At 48.6% G+C, this 18,104-nt stretch overlaps 1 protein-coding gene and 1 long non-coding RNA gene across 2 annotated transcripts in view; one reads left to right on the top strand and one right to left on the bottom strand.

Annotated features, from left to right (window-relative positions):
- LOC306981884 (CLIP-associating protein 1-B-like) overlaps window positions 1-18,104 on the bottom strand; it is a 41,589-nt gene that overhangs the window by 10,020 nt on the left and 13,465 nt on the right. The window contains exons 3-26 of the mRNA XM_079581614.1: window positions 16,190-16,293; window positions 15,956-16,047; window positions 14,860-14,935; window positions 14,689-14,786; window positions 14,541-14,611; window positions 12,145-12,243; window positions 11,950-12,071; window positions 11,775-11,867; window positions 11,536-11,681; window positions 6,684-6,819; window positions 6,123-6,193; window positions 5,994-6,053; window positions 5,850-5,927; window positions 5,602-5,769; window positions 5,415-5,458; window positions 5,171-5,350; window positions 4,289-4,369; window positions 3,928-4,107; window positions 3,369-3,473; window positions 2,907-2,963; window positions 2,731-2,828; window positions 2,635-2,658; window positions 450-718; window positions 202-265 (exon numbers count right to left, since the gene is read on the bottom strand). Of these exons, the coding sequence (XP_079437740.1) occupies window positions 202-265; window positions 450-718; window positions 2,635-2,658; window positions 2,731-2,828; window positions 2,907-2,963; window positions 3,369-3,473; window positions 3,928-4,107; window positions 4,289-4,369; window positions 5,171-5,350; window positions 5,415-5,458; window positions 5,602-5,769; window positions 5,850-5,927; window positions 5,994-6,053; window positions 6,123-6,193; window positions 6,684-6,819; window positions 11,536-11,681; window positions 11,775-11,867; window positions 11,950-12,071; window positions 12,145-12,243; window positions 14,541-14,611; window positions 14,689-14,786; window positions 14,860-14,935; window positions 15,956-16,047; window positions 16,190-16,293 (2,516 nt within the window). The remainder of the gene's footprint in view (window positions 1-201; window positions 266-449; window positions 719-2,634; window positions 2,659-2,730; window positions 2,829-2,906; window positions 2,964-3,368; window positions 3,474-3,927; window positions 4,108-4,288; window positions 4,370-5,170; window positions 5,351-5,414; window positions 5,459-5,601; window positions 5,770-5,849; window positions 5,928-5,993; window positions 6,054-6,122; window positions 6,194-6,683; window positions 6,820-11,535; window positions 11,682-11,774; window positions 11,868-11,949; window positions 12,072-12,144; window positions 12,244-14,540; window positions 14,612-14,688; window positions 14,787-14,859; window positions 14,936-15,955; window positions 16,048-16,189; window positions 16,294-18,104) is intronic.
- Window positions 16,868-18,054, top strand: LOC306981885. The gene is made up of 3 exons (XR_013794153.1): window positions 16,868-16,890; window positions 17,688-17,828; window positions 17,928-18,054. It is a non-coding gene; the product is annotated as an uncharacterized lncRNA (long non-coding RNA).

The raw sequence follows: 18,104 nt of genomic DNA, 5'->3' as shown, positions 1-18,104 counted from the left end.
CAAATACCACAAAGATTCAAATGTAAGACAGTGGATGAAACACTTACTCTCTGCGTGAGTCGGCAGCAGGAGGAAGGCCATGCGGAAGGACAGAGAAACATGTGAGTGTCAGAGCGGAGAGTTAGTCTGTGCACATGCAGAGGATTCACACTTTTATATCGTTTACACGTTTACACGGGAAGAAGAAGAAAGGACACGTACCTTACTGTGAGGGTCTGCGAACATCCGAGTGAAGATCTCACACAGTCTCTTCAGCTCCACGCGGCTGAAACACAGGAACAACCTCAGCACAGCAGGAGACGGAATTCAAACAAGATAAAAAAAAAAAGAAAATGAACCTTTAAAAAGCCGGGTGTAATGTTTTATTCTGTGACATATTACTTCCAAAGATTTGCTCAGACGGTTTTTTTTGGATCTGGTTTTGGAATAAACGTATTCAAAGTGAAAACCTGAGGATCCTGTTGTGGTGCAGCAGCAGTTGCAGTCCCTGAAGCCCCTCCTTCCTCTCCGTCCAGTTGGCGCTCGCACAGCGGTTCAAAATGTCCGCCACGTCCTCGGTCTGCCGCAGGAAGTCGTCGCTCTGGCGCAGGAAGTGATGCGCGGAGCCGTTACGTGAGCTGTAGGAGCGGTCGGAGCAGGCGCTGGACGCGTCGCTGTTCCCCTCGTCGTCCGAGTGTCCCAGGCCCGGGGAGTCAAACCTGCGCCGCACCGGCCGGGTCTGAGAGGAGGGACAGAGGAGGTGAGACAGAGGAGAGACAGAGGAGACACAGAGGAGGTGAGACAGAGGAGGCGAGACAGAGGACAGACAGAGGAGGTGAGACAGAGGACAGACAGAGGAGACACAGAGGAGGTGAGACAGAGGAGGCGAGACAGAGGACAGACAGAGGAGGTGAGACAGAGGACAGACAGAGGAGACACAGAGGAGGTGAGACAGAGGAGGTGAGACAGAGGTGAGACAGAGGTGAGACAGAGGTGAGACAGAGGTGAGACAAGGGAGAGACAGAGGTGAGACAGAGGAGGTGAGACAGAGGACAGACAGAGGAGACACAGAGGAGGTGAGACAGAGGAGGTGAGACAGAGGTGAGACAGAGGAGAGACAGAGGTGAGACAGAGGTGAGACAAGGGAGAGACAGAGGTGAGACAGAGGAGGTGAGACAGAGGAGGTGAGACAGAGGTGAGACAGAGGTGAGACAGAGGTGAGACAGAGGTGAGACAAGGGAGAGACAGAGGAGAGACAGAGGAGGTGAGACAGAGGAGGTGAGACAGAGGTGAGACAGAGGTGAGACAGAGGTGAGACAGAGGTGAGACAAGGGAGAGACAGAGGAGAGACAGAGGAGGTGAGACAGAGGACAGACAGAGGAGACACAGAGGAGGTGAGACAGAGGAGGTGAGACAGAGGTGAGACAGAGGAGAGACAGAGGTGAGACAGAGGTGAGACAAGGGAGAGACAGAGGTGAGACAGAGGAGGTGAGACAGAGGAGGTGAGACAGAGGTGAGACAGAGGTGAGACAAGGGAGAGACAGAGGTGAGACAGAGGAGGTGAGACAGAGGAGGTGAGACAGAGGTGAGACAGAGGAGGTGAGACAGAGGAGGTGAGACAGAGGAGGTGAGACAGAGGAGGTAAGACAGAGGTGAGACAGAGGAGGTGAGACAGAGGAGGTGAGACAGAGGTGAGACAGAGGAGGTGAGACAGAGGAGGTAAGACAGAGGAGAGACAGAGGAGGTGAGACAGAGGAGGTGAGACAGAGGAGGAGAGACAGAGGAGGTGAGACAGAAGAGGCGAGACAGAGGAGGTGAGACAGAGGAGGAGAGACAGAGGAGGTGAGACAGAAGAGGCGAGACAGAGGAGGTGAGACAGAGGAGAGACAGAGGTGAGACAGAGGTGAGACAAGGGAGAGACAGAGGAGGTGAGACAGAGGAGGTGAGACAGAGGAGGTGAGACAGAGGTGAGACAGAGGAGGTGAGACAGAGGAGGTGAGACAGAGGAGGTGAGACAGAGGAGGTAAGACAGAGGTGAGACAGAGGAGGTGAGACAGAGGAGGTGAGACAGAGGTGAGACAGAGGAGGTGAGACAGAGGAGGTAAGACAGAGGAGAGACAGAGGAGGTGAGACAGAAGTGAGACAGAGGACAGACAGAGGAGAGACAGAGGAGGTGAGACAGAGGAGAGACAGAGGAGGTGAGACAGAGGAGAGACAGAGGAGGTGAGACAGAGGAGGTGAGACAGAGGAGGTGAGACAGAGGAGGTGAGACAGAGGACAGACAGAGGAGAGACAGAGGAGGTGAGACAGAGGAGAGACAGGAAGCTTTGAAGTTACATTAACTTCTTTTCACGGGTCAAGTGTTTTCAAGGAGGGATGTAGAAGAAACACTGGGGGGTAAACTTAAGAGAAAGGGGGAGAAAAAAAGGGGGGGTTGGATGGGGAAATAAATGGGAAACAAAAGTAGAAAGCAATGGGGGGTGGAAATATGGGCTGAAATTTGGGGGTAAAATGCCCAAAAATTGGGAAAGAAGTGAAAAAAAAAAAGAAAAAGATGGAAAAACTCCTCCTTCTGTCATCTATGCCCCAGAGGATTTGATCATCTTTTGTTCTGCTCCACTGTTGGATCTGTGAACGTGTGAGGAGCAGCCGTACCTTAGTCCTGGAGTCTCCCAGGAGCTGCAAACACAGACACAGGGATTAAGAACAGCAGCTCTTTATAACTGAGCATCTGTACATCCTGGTCCTCACCAGAGCGTCCGCCACCGCCGCCTCCACCTCGGTGCCCGTGTTCAGGATCCTCATGGCGTTGACGGAGGCGGAGATTCGAGCCTGCTGCGAATACCGCTCTGAAAACAAAGATTCATTCACTTTCTGACGATGGAAATGACTAAAGACTAATGTAAATGTGTAAATCCATCTGTCACCTGCGTATCCGTCTGTGGAGGTCAAAGCACTGGTGGAACGGGAAACACGCCGCGACGCTGCAACAGAAAAACATGACGTTAGATTTGTGATAATCCTTCCTGATGTGGTGGAGCCTGAGCCGGTAAAGTGTGGAGCCTGAGCCGGTAAAGTGTGGAGCCTGAGCCGGTAAAGTGTGGAGTCTGAGCCGGTAAAGTGTGGAGTCTGAGACGGTAAAGTGTGGAGTCTGAGATGGTAAAGTGTGGAGTCTGAGATGGTAAAGTGTGGAGTCTGAGATGGTAAAGTGTGGAGTCTGAGCCGGTAAAGTGTGGAGCCTGAGCCGGTAAAGTGTGGAGTCTGAGCTGGTAACATGTGGAGTCTGAGCCGGTAAAGTGTGGAGTTTGAGCCGGTAAAGTGTGGAGCCTGAGATGGTAAAGTGAGGAGCCTGTAGGAGCCGTTTCCTTCTCCAAACAGGGCTGACTCACTGTTGGGGGACAGGCCTGTGGTGGGACTCGTGTCTCGGCTGCTCTCGCGGCTGTTCTCCCGGGAGCAGCCCTGACTCAGACTGGGCCGAGGGATCTTACTGCGCACTGACGACGGGACGCCAGGAGGAGGAGACGAGGAGACAAGGAGGAAGGAGACAAGGAGAGAGGAAGCAAGAGTGAGTTAGAGAGTTAGGCTTCAGAGCGACAGACAAAGTTAGTGCAGGGGTTAAAGACATTTCCATCTGACAGAAAGTTGTTTTGAACTAACTGAACTTCACGGCGTCCGGTACCGAAGTGCACATACACCTGTCCAAATACAAAGAGGTGCAGCCAGGTGTGAGATCTTAAGCATTCAGATGTCGAGCAGCAGCGAAATAGTGACAAAAACGCAATGAAAAAGTTACAAAAACGCTGCAAAAGGTTGTGACAATGCAAGGAAAAAGATGAGTTTAGATCAGTTTTGTTGCACCGGCCTGTAGGTTGTAACCATTTAGATTTGGGTAAAACTGAAGTGGAGCTTTAAGCCCTGTGAGTGAGACGATGCTTTGGCTCTCCTCACCTCCGGCGCTCCTGGAGGGGCTGGTCTCGCGGCTGCAGCCCTGACTGCGGTGGCCTCTCCCTGGGGTCTGCTCGCTCGCGTGCTGCATGGAGGTGGAGGAGGCGGAGGAGATGGTGCTCCTCTGGACTCTGGCGTAAGTGGAGCCCAGTAAGCGCCCGGGAGAACCAGACCTGCTGCCAGCTGAGAGAACACAACACGTCAGAGAATCAAAAGTTAAAACTGATCTGAAAATGAAAGCTTGTATCTTATTGTCATCATTTGTAATCCCCCTGCAGCCAGTAGAGGGCGCTCTAAGCCTCACTGTCGAGCGTCCCTCCCATAAAACACCTGCATTTCTGTGATAAAAGCTGAAATGTCTTACGCTGTGACTGTGAGTTGGGCTTGCCTCGGCAGCGCCCCCTGCTGTCAGAGCCAGAGCTGGTCCGGACCGTCCGCACTCGCCCTGAGGCAGAAACAAATCCATTATCGCTCAGTGAATAATCCGCTACAGGTTTACGTTCAAAGACAGAGACGGAGCGAGTTGAAAAGGTTGAAATGAAGACTTTTATTGTGAAAGTCTTACCGTCGGAGTTGAGCCCCCAGGAAGTTTCTGACAGGAAGTGGAGACGCAGAGGTCAGAGGTTAGTGGAAAGAAAGCGCACAGAGGGTTAGTTAGTTAGTTAAATTAGTTAGAGGAGCAAATATTGTTAATGAAGTCCAAAAGTTCAGCTGTGATCCTTAAATGTGTTAGCTGTCCATGGTCCTGAACCTGCTTTTTGTTCACAAACTCTTTTTGCACATTTAGCATAACGAGTATCTCGAGCTGGGCCATATTTCATCTACAAGATCATATCGAAACAGCTGTTTGGAGGATCTGCAAATGTACAACATCCAGTTTATCTCCAATGTCAAGAAACGTGGAAAAATGGGAGGAAAAAGCAGCAACAAGCAAAAAGCCAGGGAAGCGAAGGGGAAAACATTGGGAAAAATTGGGGAAGGTTTATTTATATATAAATTTGTGGAAAAGTGAGAAACAATGGAAAAAGGAGCAAAATTAACAACAAATTCAAGGAAAAATGGAAAACATTGGGGGGAAAAAGTGTAGAAATAATGGAGAGAAATGTGGGGAAATTGGGGGAGAAAAAATTTGGGGAAATTTGTGGCAAATTTCTGGCCTTTTGTCGTCTGTTCAGGACAAAGTAAATGCAAATATCTCAGACTGGGTTGTCATTATGGCCCAGCTCTGCTCTCCTCGTTTCCTCACCCAGCGAGGCGTAGGATCCCGGCGGCAGAGCGGACGCGGCGCCGAAGCTGTGCAGCGAGGACGGCGCGGCGGCCATCTTGTTCCTGTTGGAGGCGGTGGCGGCGGCGTTCACGTCCACGTCGGAGCGGGAGCGGTTGAGAGCGGCGGGAGAGAGGCCCGAGGACGAGCGCGAGGCTTTGGCTGAACAAGAGCAGGACGTGAGTTCAGGAGACGCAGAGTTTCGATTCACTTTAGAGAGACTTACAGCAGCGCGGCGGAGCAGCAGAGCTCTTGGCGGAGAACGGGCGACTGGAACAGAGGAAACAGTTTACAGATATGTTTAGGATTCAGATCAGCTGCAGCAGGAAGTACAGGGGAAGCACAGGGTTTATCTTTATGAACTAATGGAGTAAGAAAGTAGTACAAATAGTTGTAGTAACCGCAGTTCTGACCTGAGACTCTCCTGGGAGGAAGACGAGGAGCGGTCTGAAGCAGGAAGTGACGTGACGCTGTCGTTGCCGCGGAGATGGGCCTGCAGAGCTCTCTGATAGGACGACTCCAGGCCGTGGAACATCTGCTCCGCCTCCCGAGCGAAGTGCGAGTGAAAGGACCAGTAACACCTGCGAAGAGAGGAGACAAAAACAATTCAATAATGACTTTTAATGAGGCCTTAAAACACAAATCCAAACCCCGTACTCACTTCCTGGCCACGGATCGAACCTCGGAGTCGGCGTCGTGGATCCCCTTCTTTATGGTCTCCGACAGAACCGCGCTGTGTCTGAAAACAAACACCAACATGTCACATTTCTGTTTACAGCGAGACACATCATACACATTCCCTCACCGCTCCAGAGCCGACGTCTGCCACTGCTCCAACTGCAGATCCATGAACTCAAACGAGCGCCTGGGGATGAACACGCACCAGTCACTGCAAAAGTACTGCGCAGTATAAAGTACTACAACACACACTTACCGGCGAACAGCCACGGATTTAGACGAGCAGCTGCCGGCGATGATGGGAACCAGGCGATGGAAATGAGTGTGCTGAAAACACAGATACATCGATCAATGGGGCAGCCCATAGAAACCTCTTTAATCAAGGAAAGAATATCAAACATGAAAGACAAAGATATGCCTCTCATAAACTCCTCGTCAGGGCTTCCTCTTCTCCTAAAGTCAGTGACATGTTTATTGAATTAGCTCCGTGTTAAATTAGATTTGTTAAACCCAAATTGTTCAGAGTTAACTTTATTGCGGCGCTTCTGGAAGAGTGTGCTGCACTCGTGGCGTTCAGAGAAAACTTAGAAATGTTCTGATTCTCCGTATTCTGAAGATAATTCGATCAAAAGAGGAGGAGAATATATAAACATGACCTGATAACAGGGTTTATCCAGGCTACAGCAGGTCGTTAAGTGCCCAAACACTAGATTTTCCTCTTTCAGTCTTATTTCAGCCAGAGCTGCAGCTGAATGACTTTAATGAGAGAAAAGGTTTTGATCTAATCCTTCATTTGGCCTGTGTGGTCTTCCCGTACCCGCAGGATGAGGCGGATGGCGGCCACTCCGGACGTGGCCATGATCTTGGCGCTGTTGGGCACGAGGTTGAGGAGCGAAGGCAGGAGCGTCTCCGCCGCGTGGTCGAAGCGGAGACGCAGCAGAGACGACAGGTAACTGCGGAGACAAGAGGATAAAACAGGTTAACGCCGACTTTAAAACCTTTCAGACTTTTACCATTTTCCCCCAAATGTTTCCCTAGTTTTCCAAATTTAGTTTAGTCTGTGTGTGTGACTGACCCCACGGTGATGCAGAGCTCCTATAGTTTAGTCTGTGTGTGACTGACCCCACAGTGATGCAGAGCTCCTATAGTTTAGTCTGTGTGTGTGACTGACCCCACGGTGATGCAGAGCTCTCTATAGTTTAGTCTGTGTGTGACTGACCCCACGGTGATGCAGAGCTCTCTATAGTTTAGTCTGTGTGTGACTGACCCCACGGTGATGCAGAGCTCCTATAGTTTAGTCTGTGTGTGACTGACCCCACGGTGATGCAGAGCTCTCTATAGTTTAGTCTGTGTGTGTGACTGACCCCACGGTGATGCAGAGCTCTCTATAGTTTAGTCTGTGTGTGTGACTGACCCCACGGTGATGCAGAGCTCCTATAGTTTAGTCTGTGTGTGTGACTGACCCCACGGTGATGCAGAGCTCTCTATAGTTTAGTCTGTGTGTGTGACTGACCCCACAGTGATGCAGAGCTCTCTATAGTTTAGTCTGTGTGTGTGACTGACCCCACGGTGATGCAGAGCTCTCTATAGTTTAGTCTGTGTGTGTGACTGACCCCACAGTGATGCAGAGCTCTCTATAGTTTAGTCTGTGTGTGTGACTGACCCCACAGTGATGCAGAGCTCCTATAGTTTAGTCTGTGTGTGTGACTGACCCCACAGTGATGCAGAGCTCCTATAGTTTAGTCTGTGTGTGACTGACCCCACAGTGATGCAGAGCTCCTATAGTTTAGTCTGTGTGTGTGACTGACCCCACGGTGATGCAGAGCTCTCTATAGTTTAGTCTGTGTGTGTGACTGACCCCACGGTGATGCAGAGCTCCTATAGTTTAGTCTGTGTGTGACTGACCCCACAGTGATGCAGAGCTCCTATAGTTTAGTCTGTGTGTGTGACTGACCCCACGGTGATGCAGAGCTCTCTATAGTTTAGTCTGTGTGTGACTGACCCCACGGTGATGCAGAGCTCCTATAGTTTAGTCTGTGTGTGTGACTGACCCCACGGTGATGCAGAGCTCTCTATAGTTTAGTCTGTGTGTGTGACTGACCCCACAGTGATGCAGAGCTCTCTATAGTTTAGTCTGTGTGTGTGACTGACCCCACAGTGATGCAGAGCTCCTATAGTTTAGTCTGTGTGTGTGACTGACCCCACAGTGATGCAGAGCTCTCTATAGTTTAGTCTGTGTGTGTGACTGACCCCACGGTGATGCAGAGCTCTCTATAGTTTAGTCTGTGTGTGTGACTGACCCCACGGTGATGCAGAGCTCCTATAGTTTAGTCTGTGTGTGACTGACCCCACAGTGATGCAGAGCTCCTATAATTTAGTCTGTGTGTGTGACTGACCCCACGGTGATGCAGAGCTCTCTATAGTTTAGTCTGTGTGTGTGACTGACCCCACAGTGATGCAGAGCTCTCTATAGTTTAGTCTGTGTGTGACTGACCCCACAGTGATGCAGAGCTCCTATAGTTTAGTCTGTGTGTGTGACTGACCCCACGGTGATGCAGAGCTCCTATAGTTTAGTCTGTGTGTGACTGACCCCACGGTGATGCAGAGCTCTCTATAGTTTAGTCTGTGTGTGACTGACCCCACGGTGATGCAGAGCTCTCTATAGTTTAGTCTGTGTGTGACTGACCCCACGGTGATGCAGAGCTCCTATAGTTTAGTCTGTGTGTGTGACTGACCCCACGGTGATGCAGAGCTCCTATAGTTTAGTCTGTGTGTGACTGACCCCACAGTGATGCAGAGCTCTCTATAGTTTAGTCTGTGTGTGACTGACCCCACGTGATGCAGAGCTCTCTATAGTTTAGTCTGTGTGTGACTGACCCCACGGTGATGCAGAGCTCCTATAGTTTAGTCTGTGTGTGACTGACCCCACGGTGATGCAGAGCTCCTATAGTTTAGTCTGTGTGTGACTGACCCCACAGTGATGCAGAGCTCCTATAGTTTAGTCTGTGTGTGACTGACCCCACGGTGATGCAGAGCTCTCTATAGTTTAGTCTGTGTGTGATTGACCCCACGGTGATGCAGAGCTCCTATAGTTTAGTCTGTGTGTGACTGACCCCACAGTGATGCAGAGCTCCTATAGTTTAGTCTGTGTGTGACTGACCCCACAGTGATGCAGAGCTCTCTATAGTTTAGTCTGTGTGTGATTGACCCCACGGTGATGCAGAGCTCCTATAGTTTAGTCTGTGTGTGTGACTGACCCCACAGTGATGCAGAGCTCCTATAGTTTAGTCTGTGTGTGACTGACCCCACGGTGATGCAGAGCTCCTATAGTTTAGTCTGTGTGTGACTGACCCCACAGTGATGCAGAGCTCCTATAGTTTAGTCTGTGTGTGACTGACCCCACGGTGATGCAGAGCTCCTATAGTTTAGTCTGTGTGTGACTGACCCCACGGTGATGCAGAGCTCCTATAGTTTAGTCTGTGTGTGTGACTGACCCCACGGTGATGCAGAGCTCTCTATAGTTTAGTCTGTGTGTGACTGACCCCACGGTGATGCAGAGCTCCTATAGTTTAGTCTGTGTGTGACTGACCCCACAGTGATGCAGAGCTCCTATAGTTTAGTCTGTGTGTGACTGACCCCACGGTGATGCAGAGCTCTCTATAGTTTAGTCTGTGTGTGACTGACCCCACGGTGATGCAGAGCTCTCTATAGTTTAGTCTGTGTGTGACTGACCCCACGGTGATGCAGAGCTCCTATAGTTTAGTCTGTGTGTGTGACTGACCCCACGGTGATGCAGAGCTCCTATAGTTTAGTCTGTGTGTGACTGACCCCACGGTGATGCAGAGCTCTCTATAGTTTAGTCTGTGTGTGACTGACCCCACGGTGATGCAGAGCTCTCTATAGTTTAGTCTGTGTGTGACTGACCCCACAGTGATGCAGAGCTCTCTATAGTTTAGTCTGTGTGTGACTGACCCCACGTGATGCAGAGCTCTCTATAGTTTAGTCTGTGTGTGACTGACCCCACGGTGATGCAGAGCTCTCTATAGTTTAGTCTGTGTGTGACTGACCCCACGTGATGCAGAGCTCTCTATAGTTTAGTCTGTGTGTGTGACTGACCCCACGGTGATGCAGAGCTCCTATAGTTTAGTCTGTGTGTGACTGACCCCACGGTGATGCAGAGCTCCTATAGTTTAGTCTGTGTGTGACTGACCCCACAGTGATGCAGAGCTCTCTATAGTTTAGTCTGTGTGTGACTGACCCCACGGTGATGCAGAGCTCCTATAGTTTAGTCTGTGTGTGACTGACCCCACGGTGATGCAGAGCTCCTATAGTTTAGTCTGTGTGTGACTGACCCCACAGTGATGCAGAGCTCTCTATAGTTTAGTCTGTGTGTGACTGACCCCACGGTGATGCAGAGCTCCTATAGTTTAGTCTGTGTGTGACTGACCCCACAGTGATGCAGAGCTCTCTATAGTTTAGTCTGTGTGTGACTGACCCCACGGTGATGCAGAGCTCTCTATAGTTTAGTCTGTGTGTGTGACTGACCCCACAGTGATGCAGAGCTCCTATAGTTTAGTCTGTGTGTGTGACTGACCCCACGGTGATGCAGAGCTCCTATAGTTTAGTCTGTGTGTGACTGACCCCACGGTGATGCAGAGCTCTCTATAGTTTAGTCTGTGTGTGTGACTGACCCCACGGTGATGCAGAGCTCCTATAGTTTAGTCTGTGTGTGTGACTGACCCCACGGTGATGCAGAGCTCTCTATAGTTTAGTCTGTGTGTGACTGACCCCACGGTGATGCAGAGCTCCTATAGTTTAGTCTGTGTGTGTGACTGACCCCACGGTGATGCAGAGCTCTCTATAGTTTAGTCTGTGTGTGTGACTGACCCCACGGTGATGCAGAGCTCCTATAGTTTAGTCTGTGTGTGTGACTGACCCCACGGTGATGCAGAGCTCCTATAGTTTAGTCTGTGTGTGTGACTGACCCCACGGTGATGCAGAGCTCCTATAGTTTAGTCTGTGTGTGACTGACCCCACGGTGATGCAGAGCTCTCTATAGTTTAGTCTGTGTGTGTGACTGACCCCACGGTGATGCAGAGCTCTCTATAGTTTAGTCTGTGTGTGACTGACCCCACGGTGATGCAGAGCTCCTATAGTTTAGTCTGTGTGTGTGACTGACCCCACAGTGATGCAGAGCTCTCTATAGTTTAGTCTGTGTGTGTGACTGACCCCACGGTGATGCAGAGCTCCTATAGTTTAGTCTGTGTGTGTGACTGACCCCACAGTGATGCAGAGCTCTCTATAGTTTAGTCTGTGTGTGTGACTGACCCCACGGTGATGCAGAGCTCCTATAGTTTAGTCTGTGTGTGTGACTGACCCCACGGTGATGCAGAGCTCCTATAGTTTAGTCTGTGTGTGTGACTGACACCACAGTGATGCAGAGCTCTCTATAGTTTAGTCTGTGTGTGTGACTGACCCCACAGTGATGCAGAGCTCCTATAGTTTAGTCTGTGTGTGACTGACACCACAGTGATGCAGAGCTCTCTATAGTTTAGTCTGTGTGTGTGACTGACCCCACGGTGATGCAGAGCTCTCTATAGTTTAGTCTGTGTGTGACTGACCCCACGGTGATGCAGAGCTCTCTATAGTTTAGTCTGTGTGTGACTGACCCCACGGTGATGCAGAGCTCTCTGACGACCTGAGAGCGCAGGTCTTTGGCCGACAGTTTGAACGGCGCCTCCAGGAGCTTCAGCTGAGGAAGGAATGTGTCCAGGTCTGCGACTCCGGCCAGGAGCAACGAGCGAACCTTCTTCAGCTGCAGAGAGAGATAAGAGAACAGCCCCTCAATCCAACAGCTCTTCTTAAACTTTCTTAATTCATACAAAGAAACTGTGGAGCTGTCTCTCACCGCGGCCACTCGCAGCTCCCAGTCGCGCTTGTCGTCTGAAAGAACGTCTCTGATTTTGGACATGGCCTCCTCCAGCTCTCGGTTGGACTGGATCTGAAACAGGATTAAGATCAGACTTCCCTGACCTGTCACGGGAGCTGAGCCTCCCTCAGACGCAGAGCAGGCGGAGTCTTACCTGCACCGTGGGGACGTCCTCAAACGCCTGGATGAAGTCCTCCTCATCCACGGCTCCGGCGGCTCCGGCGGCTCCGGCGGCTCCGGCGGCTCCGGCGGCTCCGGCTGCTCCGCCATCGCGCCCTGAGATGAAGATCACAGGGTTAAGTTCCCAGTGAAAAGAGCAACTGCACCGTAGGAATCCCACGAGTCCCACCTGCTTTTGTGGAGCGTCTGAAGGAGCCCATACTCAGAGACTTTTTACCCAGAGACAGACCCCGAGACGAAGACGAGTCCTCATCCTCAAACGTTTTATCTGCAAACCACAAGGAGAAGGTGATGACGGAGCAGGGGGATGGTTTATAGTATAGTAAGACCAAAGACAAAGAGCCGCTCTGTGTCCGACTGCTCATTATTCACCAACACGACTCCACTGAAGCAGCGTCTAAACCTGAACCACGATTCTCATCTCAAATAAGACGCTTTCTCAAATACAGGGCTGGGCGATAATGAAGCACAAACTTCTCCAGTACAGGAACATATTTCACAATGATCACAAATTTTTCTCTCATCAAATCAATTCGAACTTTATTTATAAAGTGTCTTTCATACAAAAAAAATTCTCCCTATTTTTCTATTTTTTACCCCAATTTTCCCGTCTCTTTTCTCCAGTTATTACACTATTTTACCCAATTTTTCCCCTATTTTTTCAAATTTTCCTCAAAATGTCTCCAATATTTTTCCCAATATTTTCCCAATTATTTACTCACCTTTCTCCCTAATTCCTCCCCTATTCCCCCACATTTTCCTCCAATATATCACTTTTGTTAAAACATTTTTCCACATTTCTTGGGATTGGAAGACATGTAGTTCTTATACATATTGAGTTTTTCTCCAAACAGTGATTCCCATAAGATCGTTTTTGCTCTAACAGCTGATTAAAAGCGTCGGTTTCCTCCTGATTTGAGCCTGGTCAGAGTCAGGTCTTTGGTTTATAATTGCCCTAATGATGAGGATTCCCGGATTAACTCCGCTTCGTTTGGCTCAAATGAGGCGCGACGAGCTAAAGTTCAGGTTCCCACAAAAGTCAAAGCACTGGAGTAAATGTACAAATACTGTGACGTTTTAATACTACAGAGCAAGAAATAGCATGTACACAAATACTACAACTGCTGCACGTTTTCATTCACAACACTGCATTAAAAACATCAGATTTAAATAAGAACTTCTCATCCCAACTTCAACATAAAAGCATCGATGCATAAACTATTCTGTAACTGATATTTAGCAAAGACTAAACCTGTGAAAATGTAAAAATCTTCATTATTCTGAGCTTTACCTTGAGCCGTGAACACTCCCAGAGATCCCTGACTGTCCACAAACGGGTCTTGTGACTGCAGGAAGCACAGCTCGATACACGCGCCTCTGTGCTGCGCTGACACAGGCCTTTCACAATAAAAGCCCCTCTGCTTTCACAATAAAAGCCCCTCTGCTTTCACAATAAAAGCCCCTCTGCTTCCACAATAAAACTCTGCTTTCACAATAAAAGCCCCTCTGCTTTCACAATAAAAGCCCCTCTGCTTTCACAATAAAAGCCCCTCTGCTTTCACAATAAAAGCCCCTCTGCTTTCACAATAAAACTCTGCTTTCACAATAAAAGCCCCTCTGCTTTCACAATAAAAGCCCCTCTGCTTTCACAATAAAAGCCCCTCTGCTTTCACAATAAAAGCCCCTCTGCTTCCACAATAAAACTCTGCTTTCACAATAAAAGCCCCTCTGCTTCCACAATAAAACTCTGCTTTCACAATAAAAGCCCCTCTGCTTTCACAATAAAACTCTGCTTTCACAATAAAAACCTCTGCTTCCACAATAAAACTCTGCTTTCACAATAAAAGCCCCTCTGCTTTCACAATAAAAGCCCCTCTGCTTTCACAATAAAAGCCCCTCTGCTTTCACAATAAAAGCCCCTCTGCTTTCACAATAAAAGCCCCTCTGCTTTCACAATAAAAGCCCCTCTGCTTTCACAATAAAACTCTGCTTTCACAATAAAACTCTGCTTCCACAATAAAACTCTGCTTTCACAATAAAAGCCCCTCTGCTTTCACAATAAAAGCCCCTCTGCTTTCACAATAATAGCCCCTCTGCATTCACAATAAAAGCCCCTCTGCTTTCACAATAAAAGCCCCTCTGCTTTCACAATAAAAGCCCCTCTGCATTCACAATAAAAGCCCCTCTGCTTCCACAATAAAACTCTGCTTTCACAATAAAAGCCCCTCTGCTTTCACAATAAAAGCCCCTCTGCTTTCACAATAAAAGCCCCTCTGCTTTCACAATAAAACTCTGCTTTCACAATAAAAACCTCTGCTTTCACAATAAAAGCCCCTCTACTTTCACAATAAAAACCTCTGCTTTCACAATAAAAACTCTGCTTTCACAATAAAAGCACCTCTGATTTCACAACAATAATACATTTTCTCCCTTACTAAGTTTCCTCCTATTTTTTCCACTTTTGCCCAGAATGCTCCCCTCAGTGCTTACCTTTGTGCACACTTATTTCCCTACATTATTTTGTAGTAGTTTCTTGACACTAGTATAAAACATGATATGTTTTACCAGAGAGCGGAGACAGCACCATGGTCCCGGACCTTTGCACTTCGTCAAAGCGGCTGAAGATGACGTTTAACCTGTGACAGAGGATTAAATCAGGACCATGAAGCTACAGTGAGCGCCGTCCTGAATCGCTGTGGGTCCCGCCCCTCACCTGGACTGGGGGAGGCCCTTTTTGCCCAAATCGATCCGCACTTTTTCCCCGACGTGACGATAAATCTCCACCAAACAGTTGAGCGCCACGTCCCGCACCTGAATGTGGAAACAGCAGCGCATTAAAGAGCGTTTCAGAGCTTTCATGACACGTTCAGGGGTTTCCTCTTGCCTGGCTCGTGGGGTCTCCCAGCAGGTTACAGATGTGAGGGACGATCTTACTCAGAGTCAGACTCTGAGATCCAAACCTGCAGGAGACACAAGCAGACTCATGGACAGGAGGACGTGGAGAGGAGGAGGTGGAGAGGAGGAGGAGACTCACACAGAGTCAGAAACAGGAGGAGGAGACAGAGTCAGTAACAGGAGGAGGAGCGGAGGAGACAGACACAGAGTCAGTAACAGGAGGAGGAGCGGAGGAGACAGACAGAAACAGCATCAGTAACAGGAGGAGGAGACAGACACAGAGTCAGTAACAGGAGGAGGAGACAGACACAGAGCCAGTAACAGGAGGAGGAGACAGACACAGAGTCAGTAACAGGAGGAGGAGACAGACACAGAGCCAGTAACAGGAGGAGGAGACAGACACAGAGCCAGTAACAGGAGGAGACAGACACAGAGTCAGTAACAGGAGGAGACAGACACAGAGTCAGTAACAGGAGGAGGAGCGGAGGAGACAGACAGAAACAGCATCAGTAACAGGAGGAGGAGACAGACACAGAGTCAGTAACAGGAGGAGGAGACAGACACAGAGCCAGTAACAGGAGGAGGAGACAGACACAGAGCCAGTAACAGGAGGAGACAGACACAGAGTCAGTAACAGGAGGAGACAGACACAGAGTCAGTAACAGGACGAGGAGACAGACACAGAGTCAGTAACAGGAGGAGGAGACAGACACAGAGTCAGTAACAGGAGACAGCAACAGTCAGTAACAGGAGGAGGAGGAGGAGAGGAAGAGACAGACAGAAACAGTCAGTAAACGGAGGAGGGGGAGAGGAGGAGACAGACAGAAACAGCATCAGTAACAGGAGGAGACAGACACAGAGTTAGTAACAGGAGGAGACAGACACAGAGTCAGAAACAGGAGGAGGAGACAGAGTAAGTAACAGGAGACAGAAACAGTCAGTAACAGGAGGAGGAGGAGGAGACAGACACAGAGTCAGAAACAATAGGAGGAGACAGAGTCAATTACAAGAAGAAGGAGGCAGAAACAGAGTCATAAACAGGAGCACAGGAAGAGGGGGGGGGCGTCGGGGAGAAGGAGACTCACACATTGAGCGTGGCGATGAGGCAGAGGCACAGGCCTTCTCTGGTTCGGCTGTTTTTATGTTTGAAGCCTCCCATCATCCGCTCCCACACAAACTGAAACATCAAGACGTCAGAGAATAAACATCGGAAAGGGAGAGTTTGCTCCGTTTTTTACTCGGTTAAAACTACCGAAAATCAATGTCTTTTTTAAATGAAGGCCTTAAATATCATTAAAAAGCCCTGAGTTGGTAAATACCTGAGGGTTGGCCGCCTGGTCCATGATCTTCAGCAGCAGAGCCTGGTCTTGTTCTCTGACCTGGTCTTTGGAGTCTCCCAGACGATCCATGAGGCTCGGCAGAACTGAGACACAGAGAAGAACAGAGTGGAACAATGCGGAACATTCCAGGAGCACACAGCCACGACACACAACCCCACAGCTACATGTTACAAACACCTGTTATGATACACATTCAGGAGAACGTCACAAAAATTAAGAGCGTGGTGTCCTGCACTGGTCAGCTCCCTCCGCTCCTCGTTTGTCCCTTCCTTGTTTCCTGTACTTTTTTCTGCAATTTCCCCATTTTTCAAAAAAAAAAATCTTTATTTTCGTGATATTTACGTTATTGTTTCCCCCAATCTTTCCATATCACTTCCTCGATTATTTTTCCTAATTTTTCCCAATTTTTTTCACAAATCTTTCCTTATTTGTTCCTCATTATTTTCTTTTTTTTTCTCCCCAATTTTCCCCAAAGATTCTTCATTATTTGCTCTAATTTGTCCCTATTTTTTCCTGTATATTTCCCCCCATTTCATCCTCTAATTTTTTCCCATTTCTTGAGTCTGACCATGAGCATGAGGAACGAGCTCCCCCTGCTGGAGAGCTGCACAACGCGCCCTGGGAGTGACTCAAACAGGAAGTCTTTCACACAGGTCACTCTTCAGACGGATTCTGCTGCTGTGAGTCGGCTTTACCTAAAACATTTACACTAGGGTTTAGGTTTAGAGAGGGGTCCTGTTACTCCAGAGCGAGAGAGTAACCGATCAAAGGCTATGAAGAAGACAGATTTTTGTTTAAATCTAAAGGAACGCACTGAGTGGAAATGGTTTAGTAAAGAGTCTCTCAAAGCTAAACCTCAAAAGATGTTAAAGTAAAACATTCTGTGATTCTGTGATTAGATCTGGCCAATGTTTAGTCTAAAGATCATGATGAAATTACTGGAAGATATGCTAATTTACAAAATCGAGTTTAACTGTAATGTCAGTTTAGCTGTAATGTGTATGGAATAAATAATGATAAAAGCTTTTTAAAAGGTCTAAAAAAAAATGATAGGGAAATTTTTGGGGGGATAAAATAGAAATAATATGGGTGGGGGCGCAAAAAATGCTTGATCATTGTTCATCATAGGCGTATGCAGTCATCCGCTCCAAAACTTGGCAAGTTAACCTGCCTTTTATTATTGCTTATTAAACACAGGTACAATTAGTTCAGACCAGAAAAAAACACATGAAAAGAAAAATTCCCATTTTCTCTGAATTTGTGTATTGTGTCACTTATTTTGAGTGATAGTTTCTGATTTTAAGTGTATCAGCTACTGTAGTTGTTGCCAAACCAAGATAAGGCAAAGGTAAAGTGTTTTATTTTCTGGTTATTAAACTCCGCCCCTGGTGGACTCTGCCCTCGCTCTCCTCCCTGGTCATATATTGTAATAATATGTAATCATGTTAAAGGTAACTCTCCTCCTCATATCCTGCAGCTGTGGTGAGCTCCTGTTGGATCAGTGATGGCTGAGACTCTCCTGGATTCATTTCTGACCTGCTTCCTCTGTGTGAAGACCTACAGCGAGCCTGTGTCTCTGGACTGTGACCACAGCTTCTGCAGCCGCTGCCTCCAGCAGGTACAACTCTGTCCTTCAATCCACACAATCTGTGACCTCAAGACTTTCCTTTTTACACACGTCTTAACTGAGCGTTATTTGACCCAAATGTCTCCACAGCTCTGGAGCCAGCAGCCCAGCAGGACCTGCCCCGTCTGCAGCAGATCATCTGAAGAAGAACCACGAGTGAACTCTGCTCTGAAGAAGCTGAGTGAGCAGTTCAGACTGAGGCTCTCACAGGCTCCTCCTCCTCGCTCTGAGGAGCCTGTGAGAGCCTCAGAGGAGTCTGTGAGAGCT

This window comes from Gobius niger (assembly GCF_951799975.1).
Source record: "Gobius niger genome assembly, chromosome: 23".
In the NCBI taxonomy this organism is placed as follows: Eukaryota; Metazoa; Chordata; class Actinopteri; order Gobiiformes; family Gobiidae; genus Gobius; species Gobius niger.
The sequence above is the reverse complement of the archived record's forward strand: the minus strand, read 5'-3'. Positions and strand labels throughout refer to the sequence as shown.